Genomic DNA, 13,084 nt, shown 5'->3' with positions numbered 1-13,084 from the left:
GCAGAAATGTAAACAGATAAGCATAATTAATGTTTCAAATGTTTCCTACATTAATATTATTTTAGAAATACTATATGTGCACAGTGGAACCCACATACTGTAGGTTGCTCAAAAGTAACTTAATTGAAAAGACAGGAACTGTAATCAGATTACATTAATTTCAAATGTACTGTTTTACTCTACTCTTGACTAAAACGTTATTAGATAACAGTGAGTAATCGCTTTGTAATTAGATTACACCCAGCACTGGACATGAGACACAGCTACATGGTATATCGACTGTGTAAGTGTTTTATTTATAATAAACCCCTCACAACATTATTAGCAATCTAAATGAACGTACGTCTCTAAAGATTTTTTTTTTTCCCCAACCAAAGGTGCAAAATAAAAAGAAAAGCTGTGAGACATTATAAACATTTTGGTTGTAAATGTACAGTAAAGAAAATGGGACCCATCATCCAGTCACATGGTTTCTCTTACTACTGCTACGCTGATGACACTCAACTCTACTTGTCTTTCCAGCCCAACGACACCACAGTGACCGCTCAAATCGCTGCCTGTCTAGCAGACATATCGGCCTGGATGAAGGAACACCACCTGCAACTCAACCCAGCCAAAACCGAACTCCTTGTCTTTCCAGCCAACCCTGCTGTTGAACACAACATCACCGTGCAGCTGGGTCCAACTACAGTATCACCTTCCAAAACAGTCAGAAATCTAGAGGTAACCATCGATAACAAGCTACATTTCACAGACCACATCTCAAAGACTGCACGATCATGTAGATTTACACTCTACAATATCAGGAAGATAAGACCCTTCCTCTCTGAACATGCCACACAACTGCTTGTTCAGTAACTTCTCATAACTAGACTGGACTACTGTAACGCTCTCATTGCAGGCCTCCCTGCATACAGGGGCGGATCTACCGGGGGGCAAATGCCACCCTAAAATAATACCTTGCCACCCCTGCTGCCACCTCAGTTGGCAGCAAATAATTAAAAGTTATGGCCAATTTGACAATTTACGAGCGCGAATCTCCAATGTCCGACTGCACTGAATGCAGCACTAGATGGCGCCAGAGCGGCAAGAGACTGATCAGTTTGGAAAAATGTGTGTTCTGAGTAAACAATTAAAGCGATGTCCAGTACCTCGTTTGAGTGCCGTGACCTGTTTATTTCCACAGTGTATTTATGCTCACTTTAGTACAGCTCAGTCCATAGATCTTCATGTGTAAGTTTTTCTTTGTATAGTTTCTTCTTGTACAAATGCTGCGTGCGTTTGCTTCCCCTCTCACACATCTGCCTGTCATCACCTATGTCTTACCTTAATGCCTTTCCGGTAATTACTTCAATCATACTTCTATCTCCTATTAAGTGAGATCACATTGTATGGCCACTTATTCCTTATATTAACTGTTTCACATGAAACCTCAAATTTAAGACATTGATTGCATGAGATTAAGTTTGTCTGTATGAGTTTGTAAATGGCAGCCTGTGCCCTTTTGTAGTGTGTACATACTATTTCTCATCTAACTGTGATAAACATGATTAAATTAAGTATATATAAGTCTGCCATATGTTGCCACCCCTCAAAAATTCCTGCCCCCCTCTCGCCACCCCATAAATATTTTTCTAGATCCGCCCCTGCCTGCATATGCACATCTGGTCTTTAATGAACCAAATAGCACATGTTACACCACTCTTTGTCTCTCTCCACTGGCTGCCTGTTGATGCACGTATCAAATTCAAGGCTCTGATGCTGGCATACAAAAGCCACTGGGTCTGCTCCAGCATACCTAAAATCATTTCTGCAGAGCTACACGCCCACCAGAAGCCAGCGGTCGGCTAAGAACCTTGTCATAAATTGGATTGGATCGATTGAATGCTTTTGGCTTTTGAGAGCTACAATTCTCCAAACAATTGAAACGCGCCTGGAATCTCGACCATCCTGAACGCTTTAATTTTTTGAATTTTGTTTCCTTCTATTATACTTAATGCCACCCAAGAAAAACCAACAGAATGAAGAAGAGATGGAAGAGATCAAACAGGCTCTTAACTTCATGTCTGGGGAGATTAGCAAGGTGGCTAACCAGCAGTCCAAATTGCTGGGACTAATGGAGGAAGTAAGAGAGCTGAAACTAGCGATCAAGGAGAAGGACAAACGAATTGATCTAGAGCGACGCGTCGATGATTTGGAACAATATTCTCGGATAGATGATTTAATCATAAGTGGGCTTACAACAAGACATCAAACCTTTGCCGGTATTGTAACCGGAGATAAAGGAGAGGATGCCAAAACGAGCGAACAATGCTCGCTGGAAAGAGAGGTTGTCCAGTTTTTTCAAAGTAAAAATATGGAAATACAAACCAGCGCGATCTCGGCCTGTCATAAGCTTCCCACAAAGGACAGGAAAACCAAGCCGGTAATTGTTATACGTTTCGCCAACAGAAAAGCCAAAACAGAGTTATTGAGACAAGGAAGGAAGCTGCGTGGGTCAGATGTGTACTTGAACGAACACCTAACGAAAAAAAACGCTGATATAGCAAGGCAGGCAAGGTTCCTAAAAAAACAGAACAAAATACAAGCTACCTGGACAAGGAATTGCAAGGTATGGATCAAGTTGAATGGATCACCCGAGGAAGCAAGCAACATTATGGTAAGAGAACTCAGTGAATTGGATAAATATAAATAACGACTATTGCTGGATATGCTGATGAATGGGACATACAGTCAAAGGACACGTAAATCTGAACTAAATAAAGAGTCAAACCTTTGAACTTTGTATGGATCATGAAAGCCTAGAACTGAGAACATTTAATTATACTGAGCATAAATTACAAGAAATGGAGAACGAAATTGATCCTGAGAATAACTTTTTCCACAATATACAAATAAACTGTGAATACTATACCGATGAACAATTCAATGTTAAGGTAAAAACGGATGGATCAGTATCCATAATACATTTTAACAGTAGGAGTTTAAATTCAAACTTCTCAAAAATTAAACAGTGTTTACAACAAATTGAACAAAAAATGACAGTTATAGCAATCTCTGAGACTTGGGTCATTGATGATCAAGCTGTGATGTACGAAATAGAAGGATATGAGATGTTCTTTGTGAACAGAAGGGAGAAAAAGGGAGGGGAGTTGCTCTGTACATTGACTCTAACTATAGGAGCAGAGTTGTGGAAAATATGTCGCTTGTTAGAGACAAAGTTATGGAGTGTATTACTGTAGAAATCGAGATAGAGAGAGCAAAAAATATAATTATAAGCTGTGTGTATAGAACTCCGGGTTCTTGTATTGAAACGTTTACAGAAGTATTAGTGGGGTTGTATGATAGTATAAATAATAAGAAAATGTGCTTTGTTTGTGGAGATTTTAATATAGATCTATTGAACCCACTACACCATAATACAATAACAGAATTTATTAATGCAATGTATAGTATGAGCTTATACCCCGCTATTATACGTCCAAGTAGAATTACGACACATAGTGCAACTTTAATAGACAATATATTTACCAATGTTATTGATAAAAAAATAACAAGTGGACTTCTAATTAATGATCTAAGTGACCATCTGCCAGTTTTTGCAACTATACCATACTGTAAGGGGACCAATAAAGACATACAAGTTCAGCTAATAAGACAAAAAACCAGGGGTGCAATTAATTATTTCAAAGAAGATCTTATAAAACAAGACTGGAAGGAAGTTTATGTTGAAGATATAGATGAAGCCTATGATAAATTTATATCTATATTAACAACTTTTATGACAAAAACTGTCCTCTAGTAAAGAAAATGGGGAAACAGAAATTTGCTGAAAAACCGTGGTTAACAAAGGGAATCCAAAAATCATGCACACGGAAAAATATACTATATAAGCTTTTTATTAAAAAAGAACTAAAGAAGCAGAGCAAGCATATAAGTTATATAAAAACAAACTGACTAATATTATTAGAAACAGTAAGAGAGAGTACTATAGTAAAACATTGGATAATAACAGAAATAACATAACAAAAACATGGAAAATATTAAACGAAATAGTAAGAAACAATGTTGGAAGGACAGGATGCCCAACCTATTTTATGACAAAGAATAATATAATTATAAGTGATAAGGAACAAATTGCTAATGAATTTAATAATTTTTTTGTCAATGTTGGTCCCAGTTTGGCTAGAGAGATTGTAGGAATTGATAGGAAAAGTAGAACGGAAAGAGAAACTGGTAGTGTAAATAAGCAATCAATGTTTATAAGAGGAACAGATGGAAAAGAAATAATTGATATTGTTAAATCATTTAAAAATAAGAAGTCAACTGACTGGAATGATATGGATATGTCGGTGGTAAAACATATTATCGAGTGTGTTGAGAAACCTCTGGTACATATATGCAACTTGTCTCTTCAAAAGGTTTATTTCCTAAAAAAATGAAAATCGCTAAAGTTATACCTATATATAAAACTGGAGATAGACATACCTTTTCAAATTATAGGCCTGTTTCTTTGCTTTCACAGTTTTCAAAAATATTGGAAAAATTATTTTATTCAAGATTAAATGATTTTGTTATCAAATACAACATATTAAGTAAAAAACAATATGGGTTTAGAAGTAATAGAACAACCTCACATGCATTAATAGAATTTGTAGAGAAAATATCTAACGCAATAGAAAATAAACAATACACAGTTGGGATATTTTTAGACCTTAAAAAGCATTTGACACTGTCGACCATGACATCTTACTAGAGAAACTGAATAAATATGGAGTGAGAGGGGTAGCTCACTCTTGGATAAGTAATTACTTAGAGAAAAGGCATCAATATGTCCAAATAGATAATTGCAAGTCACAACTGATGCAGGTAACATGTGGGGTTCCCCAAGGCTCTGTGCTGGGCCCATTGCTTTTTCTGTTATACATTAATGATATATGTGAGGTTTCCAAAGTATTACAACTGATATTATTTATGGATGATACAAACTTATTTTGTTCTGGTGACAATCTGAAACAACTTTTGGATACAATGGGAAAAGAAATGGCACTGCTAAAAGATTGGTTTGATTCGAATAAACTAACGTTAAATATAAGTAAAACAAAATTTATTGTATTCGGCAATCGTTTATCGAATACTATAGGTAAATTAATGATTAATGGAGTTGAAATAGAAAGGGTGTCAGCTATTAAATTTCTTGGAGTAATTATAGACAATAAATTAAATTGGAAACCCCATATATCTTATATTAAGAACAAGATTTCAAAGTCAATTGCAATATTATATAAAGTTAAAGATTTCTTAAATGAAAAATCATTATATACTTTGTATTGTTCCCTTGTGCTTCCATACATTATTTATTGTGTGGAAGTATGGGGAAATACATATAAAACAAACACCAATCCAATATTTATGCTTCAAAAGAGAGCATTACTGAATAGTAAAGAAAACCACCTATAGGGAGCCAACAAACTCCCTTTTTATTGAATTAAAGGCTCTAAAGTTTAAAGAATTAGTAGAACTAAAAACATTACAAATTATGTACAAAGCAAAAACCATCAATTGCCAGAAAGTATCCAAGGGTTGTTCATAGAAAGAGAATGCCAACATGATTTAAGGGGAACTTGTATATTTAAAAGGAACCAAGTGAGGACCAATGCAAAATACCATTGTATTTCAGTTAAAGGTGTAAAATTATGGAATAACTGTCATGAGGAACTAAAAATATGTGGGACACTTAGTAAGTTAAAGAAACTATTTAAAAATAATGTATGGAAATTATATGAAACAATGTAAAGAGTGATAAATGAATAAGCTGTTTTTGTTGTAGTTTGGATTTGTGCAATTGTATTGCATAGGGAATACTAATGTTTTGTATTCTATTTAGATTTGTTTGTCAACATTATATTGATGTAAGACAATACGTTTTTTATTTTTTAATTGATTAAAATATGAGATGTTTTTAAAAAGGGTAGGCATTATAAGCAAGAGCTTCAGCCTACACCTGTTTCAGACTGAAGGAAATATGCTGTTGTTTGTCAGCTCAACTGTGTTGAAATTAAGTTGTCAGTCTGAAATAAATAAACCAAAAAATACCAACACAAAGAGGCACCAAAACACTTTCTCAGACTTTCAGCTTCATCATACCACGTTGGTGGAATGACCTTCCCAACTCCATCCGTGAAGCTGACTCACTGTCTGTCTTCAAAAAACTACTTAAAACGCATCTTTTCCAAGAGCACTTAACCAGTCACTAAAAAAAAAAATTGTTTTTACTTTAACCTGTTTTGAATACTATTCTGACGCTAGTGAAACTTTGTAATATGCCACTTTTGTACCACTGTCTCCTTAAGGTGATTCACTTATGTTTTCCTCTTTTGTAAGTCGCTTTGGATAAAAGCATCTGCCAAATGAATAAATGTAAAATGAACTAAAGATCACAGTGATACAATACCTTGGACAATGGAGGTATAATTTATTCATTCGAGTAACATGTAAATACCATGGTAAATGAACATGGGAATCAATCAGTACAATGGTAGGCTATATATCAATGTATGATCTGAAACCATCAACGAAGGCCTGTTGTGTCATCACAGTACTTATTTGGAAGGGTAATCAGGATTTCACATGACAAAGCTGAAAATAGTGCAAGTGGCTATTAACCATATGTGTATATCAGACAAATAGAGGCCCATTCACCTTTGGAAGACTGACCATGTTCTCTAGTGCAATACTGCCACCCTGTGCAGGGTGCTGTTGTACTGCTTGCTTCTTATGTAGCCTACTGTTTAGGGACTGACTGATGACAGGACATGTTGTTAGCTTTTGCACGAGATTGTACTGCTGGTAACACTTTACAATAAGGTTCCATATTTTAACATTCGTTAACATGAACTAACAATGTACAATACTTTTACAGTGTTTATTAATCTTAGTTAATTTCAACATATACTAATACATTTTTAAAATCAAAAGTTGTATATGATAACATTTGCAAATGCACTATGACCCCCCCCCCTTAAATCAAATTCAAGCAATGATTATTTGTTCAATTTGAAATGTTATTAATGTGTTTTAAAAATTTTGTTTGATAAACTGTAATTTTCATTGAATTCATCTAACAAGAGTTAACCATTTCAATTCCAATAGTGATTTCACCTATTAAATGTCATTAGTCTGATCTTGAGTCATTGTCACTCATTGTTCATTATTTTCTTTTTATGCCTAATATATATAAATATATATATATATATATATATAAAAATATATATATATAGCTATATATATATATATATATATATATATATATACACATAAAATGTCCAGTAGAGGGCGTAACTACATTATACATTTGCGATTTCTGAATCCTTTAGCACTTCCATAGCCCAGTTCTTAGCAGAAAAATACAGTCAATAAATACATTTCACCACATTTATTTTCTCTCTCTTTGTATATCAATGATCATATGATATGATTATGATCAGATTTTATTTGATTTATATCTGATATTATATGACCACGTGGCTTGTTGCACTGCTATGATCTTATTTTGTTTGTTTCACAGGCAATATTTATTTTTTAACCCTTGTGCGTCACTTACAAAACGTTAATCAGAGGTCCACGTCAAGGAACTGCCATAATAATGTTATATATTAATATTATTTTCCACTTTCAATTGGTAATTTTTTTAAGCAACATCAGTCCTGATCATAACTACCAAATATTCATTCATTTTCAGGAATTTAACCTTTTAAATGCCACTGTTGTTTTTACACACACACACACACACACACACACACACACACACACACACACACACACACACTCTGACATCCATACCAACACACCTACACAATTTTAGCTGCATCATTTACTAAATTGGCATGCATTGCCCCATAATACAGCAAACAGAAAATAGGAAAAAAGCATGTATTTGCTCCATAGGCTAAGCATGAGAAATATGGCGCCATCTCATATCATTCATGATTTTATGCTTTAATGGCTCTGGTTTCAAATATTACAGTTTGAATTAAGGACATTTTTGTCCTTATTAAGGTCCTGAGTGTAACTATTTTGTGCACACAGCGTATTTATAATAGATTTTAGGTTGAGATATCAACATTCCCCAAAAATACACACCTTTGGATATATGCCTTTAGCATTAACACAGCCAAAATGATCGAGAAAAACAAAAATGAAAAAGACAAAAAAGTCCCGAAGGTCGAACCTATTGCTACCTGTTTAGAGAGGGACCAGATGTGTGACCAGACTGCCCGTTTTTAAACACGTTGCACGTTAAATACTGTGAGAGAAACTCATATTGAGTAGTAACGTGACTGTGGGTGAGACCAAACTCAAAACGGCGTGGATAGAATTCGTGACAACTATTTCAACCAATCAACGTCTAGACATGAACCTTCTGCACGAGCCACGAACCAATCAGATGAGAGAGAGGCGGGGCTTCTACGTGCTCTTCTTTTGTGCGGAGACCGCCCGCGCAGTGGACGGAAGTGCACTATTGGTTTTATTTTGATTCATACGAGCGTTGATCTCTTCGGATAAAATTACGTAACCCTCGACATCAGCGTAGAGGGGTTTATCTCGGGTGTACGCATCTCCTCGGGAGCGTTTGACGGTACATCTGGAACTGTGGAGGCTGTTTTTTCAACATATTGGCCGGAGCAGCGTGGGTAAAGGTGGGCCTTGCCCGGATATCTGTCTAACAAGCGAACCAAAACCGATCCGGTACCCACATCAAATTAACAAGCAGTGTTCCTGGCAGGTTTAACTAATCTAGAGACTTCATTCGGAGACCGTTTGGACTGTAACACACACTAGCCAAATGGGTAAGTCAGGAAAAACGTGAACACTCAATGTTTTGTAGATATCAGATGAAGATGCTGAACTCCTCGCGACCACAGAGTATGCATCTATTTTACTGTAACATTTCGTAATGCAATACAATGGACTCTAATAAATGTGCTCATAGTAGATGCTAGTTTTCTCCAGGGTTCCGTGTTGCTGCTGTGGCAGAAGGAGGCTGAACTCCCTGGCTATGTCTTAAAACTTAGTATGATGCCTACCTAGTGTACAGCATCATAGGCTCGTAGCTACTTGGCTCTGATGAGTGCTGCTTTTTGAGCTGTTTGAGCTTACTCGAAACGCGCCTGTAATGCCCAAAACTGCTGCCTGGGTTGCCAGCTTACAAGGTTTTGAGACACAGCCACTGCGTGCCTATGTTCAAGGCATCACATTATGTGCTTTGGACACAGTATGGACTCCTTTGGTGAGCCCATCCTTCAGGGAGGTTGTGATGTAACGTTGTCATGGACTATTCACAAATGCACAGCAAACTCCAGCTGATTGGTACAAACATGCTTTGATTATTTTGCATGCTTTTTTTTTTGTGGCATTTTTTTCTAATTAGCTATATTCATTTATTCATCTTTGGTGATGATGATGATCCCCATAGCTGCCATCAGTGAACTGTTGAAAACAAAGTTAATAAAATCTCAACTGAATCTATTGATGGATTGGTTTGCCTGTGCTTTCAGGAAATTAAGAAGGTTGGTTATGGCACAGTTAATATTTCGTAGACAACCCAACTGCGTTAGGATCCCAGCTGTAAGGATTTACAGGCTGTGATGTACAGTAATACTTGACACCAAAATGCTGCATGTGTGCTAGATTCTCTTGCTGTGCTGGTCTCTGCATATTAGGTGAACTGAATGTATATGACAAAAAGATTAAAGTGACTACGAAAAATGTGGAACATGGTTTAATAATGTGGTGAGTGTGCAGAAAGGAGGTCACATACGTAGACATGCTGAATCTTTAGATCGAGGGATGGGCTGCTACTGTGTGTGTGTGTGTGTATCTCAAGTCATTTATATTTGTATTGCGCTTTTAACAAAACACATTGTTTCAAAGCAGCTTTACAGAAAATTCTGCTATAACAAGCTGTAATGTCTTGTGCGGTTTAAACCAATAACATGCCTTTGAATTAGACAAATAGTTCACCCAAAAATAAAAAATTCTCTCTACAATGCAATTGTGAGTGGTAGTGGTGTAGTGGTCGAAGCACATAACTGGTAATCTGGTGATCAGAAGGACACTGGTTCAAGCCCCACAGCCCCCACATTATGTCCTTGAGCAAGGCACTTAACTCCAGGTTGCTCCGGGGGGATTGTCCCTGTAATAAGTGCTCTGTAAGTCGCTTTGGATAAAAGCGTCTGCCAAATGCGTAAATGTAGGGGAATGGTGACCAGACCTTTTGTAGCTCCATAAGGAAACATGACCGTAATCCATAAGACTCCAGTATTTAAATCCATATCTAAAGAATTATTGTGATAGGTGTGGGTGAGAAGCAGAACAATATTTAATTCATTTTTTTTACTCTAAATCTCCACTTTCACTTTTACATCTGAAAGTCACATGTGGTGCCTGTTTAGTTTCACTTTCACACCTGAAAGTGAAATTTCAAGTGTAGATTTAGCGTAAAAAATGACTTCAATATTATTTTTGTTTCTCACCTACACTTATGATATCGCTTCTCAAGATATGGATTAAATACTGGAGACTTATGGATTACTTTTATGTTTCCTTTATGTGATTTTTGGAGCTACTCTCTCATGGTCTGATCACCATTCACTTGCATTGTATGGACCTACAGAGCTGAGATATTTTTCAGAAAGTCATACACATCTGGGATGGCATGAGGGTGAGCAAACAATGAGAGAATTTTTATTTTTGCGTGAAGTATCCCTTTAGTTTTGTCCATGATTTTTATCGTGCTCAGTTTGACTATAATGACATATGACAGTGTTTTATGCATGGATTCTGTAACACTTTCTTTATGTAATAATATATTACATTACACCATATTACTCTAAATATATCCTTATATTAAATGGGCACGCCACACTTTTTAATGCATGATGTTCATTTAGTATTAATTCATTATTCATGTGCCCAGTTTAAAGATAATGATATTATATTCTCCGTAGTGTTTTATATCTGAACCCTAATAGCAGTTTCTTCCATTATATTAAAATATATTTTGGGACACGTGAAAGCTTCTGTCTGAAGTAGTAATTTCAGCCTTTATCTTGGACATTTGTGCTTTTAGCTACAATGCATTTGCTTTTTCTGTTCTTTCTTGTTTTTGTATAAACTACATTTGAAGTAGACGGGTGATTTATTTGATGTTGATCTAAATCATTGTCTTTGTTGACTTTTATCTCAGGATGATTTAATGGGGTCTGTTAATGGGCCCTCCACCATAGCTTTACTTCCTTTAATCACCTCTAGAGTTTTCAAAATCACCATTCACTTATTTTTTACCCTTATGATGACATTTGCTGATCCCTTTATAGAGCTTAAACCATGACATGATAGTATAATAGTTATAAGTCATAATCAATTATTAGATGTTATGATTGGTGCTTCTTGAGTCACTATACCTTATAATAAACTTAATATTGTTCTCAACAGTTCAATGTTTATTTGTGAACTAGTAAATGATTTAAAGGCTAAAACTGTGTATTATTTCTCTTTCATCAGCAGATAACCTAAGCGAGGCCCTGAAGACACTGAAGCTCTCAACGGCAGACAACGCTTCAGACAGTGTCGAGGGCTGCTTGGACTGCCTGCTCAAAGCTTTGGCCCACAATAGTAAGCCTGCATACCTTTTGTACTGCTATTCATTTTTGTGTATTGTACTCCTCACGTATGTCCTTAGTTACCTAGACAACAGCTGAAATGAAGGACGATTGAGAAGCATAGGGAAGGACTCTTAGTTACCTTGACTTAAGGGAATCACAGTCCTCTTAAATCTTATTTTGAGTTATCCAAGGATTGAATAACATCCATTTAGTGTATAAGGACCTTGCAGTTTCTTGTATTTCTGCTGTGTCACGATGCTGCCAGTAATGTACTGATTGAATAGAAAAGGATCAGTTAAAATGCACTGGAAAAGATTAAAGGGATATTTCAACCAAAAATACAAATTCTGTCATCTGTTCATCCATTTAATCATGTTGTTCCAAACCTGTATCACTTTCATTCTTCTGTGGAACATAAAAGGAGATGTAAGGCAGTATGGAAAGAAAGTCATACGGGATGGGTTTGGAACAACATGAGGGTGCGATAGTGAACTTATTTATTTTTTTGTTGAGTGGACTAGTATCTAATTAAGTTTTATGTTCCTATTTATGACCATCAAATAATTTCTGCCTTCTGCAGGGAGAGTAAAGATGTATTTATACCAACAGATGAGGACAAAAATTATTTGCAAGATAAGAGATGTTGTAGAACCCAAAATGCAAATAATGTGTTTTATTTTGGTCCAAATCAGTGGTCCTTAACTGACTGTGCGTTCTGTGTTAACGTCGAATGTACTAAACACTAAAACCTGTACAAAACAAATAAAATATATGTATATATAATATATGAAAGAAGAGCTAAAGAGATGAATAGTGGTCTAAGAATTGTATAAATTACATGTAATTTGTCTTATTTATTTTTTCTTGTAATTTTTTTTATATATATTTTTTGATGCGTGTGCACGCAATGTGATCTAATAAAAATAATAATAAACTTTATTTTTATACAGTGCCTTTCAAGGTTGTTCTCAAGGTGCTTTACGTAGGAAAAAAGCAAGTTATAAAAAGAATCAAATGTAACTAAATAACTAAGACATTTAATTTGTCACATATAATAATTAAAGGTTCCTCACTCTCTTTGCAGATATTAAGGCTAGTGGGAAGATCCAGGAGATGGGTGTTCTTCCAATGATGCCCTCTCTGTTGTCTGCACAGAACTCGTGTACGGCAAAAGTAGCAAACGTCATTGCAGAGGTGGCCAAAAATGGTAGGTACTCCTTTCTATCCTCTCAGATTTTACTACGTTTAATGCTATTTCTGTCTGTTGTAAGGTCAAAAAGTAGCATAGCCTTGCATTTTGCCTCTTCTACGTGTTGCAACCGCAATCGATAGTATTAATAAAAATGATGGCTTTGGTAATAAAAATAACTGGTACGCTTTGATAATCGGTGTCCTCTTGAGTCTAGAAATGTAATGCT

General features: G+C 35.8%; 1 protein-coding gene across 3 annotated transcripts in view; it reads left to right on the top strand.

The window, feature by feature from the left end:
• The first annotated feature begins 8,495 nt into the window (after positions 1–8,495).
• The window catches only part of rap1gds1 (RAP1, GTP-GDP dissociation stimulator 1), a 47,268-nt gene continuing 42,679 nt past the window's right edge, over positions 8,496–13,084 (top strand). For 2 of the 3 annotated variants that reach the window (XM_052139216.1, XM_052139056.1), the window contains exons 1-3: positions 8,496–8,849; positions 11,566–11,676; positions 12,751–12,873. In XM_052139216.1, the coding sequence (XP_051995176.1) occupies positions 8,846–8,849; positions 11,566–11,676; positions 12,751–12,873 (238 nt within the window). In that variant the 5' untranslated portion in view covers positions 8,496–8,845. The remainder of the gene's footprint in view (positions 8,850–11,565; positions 11,677–12,750; positions 12,874–13,084) is intronic. The other variant, XM_052139141.1, reaches the window with a different exon arrangement.

This window comes from Xyrauchen texanus, chromosome 1 (assembly GCF_025860055.1).
Source record: "Xyrauchen texanus isolate HMW12.3.18 chromosome 1, RBS_HiC_50CHRs, whole genome shotgun sequence".
Lineage (NCBI taxonomy): Eukaryota > Metazoa > Chordata > Actinopteri > Cypriniformes > Catostomidae > Xyrauchen > Xyrauchen texanus.
The sequence above is the reverse complement of the archived record's forward strand: the minus strand, read 5'-3'. Positions and strand labels throughout refer to the sequence as shown.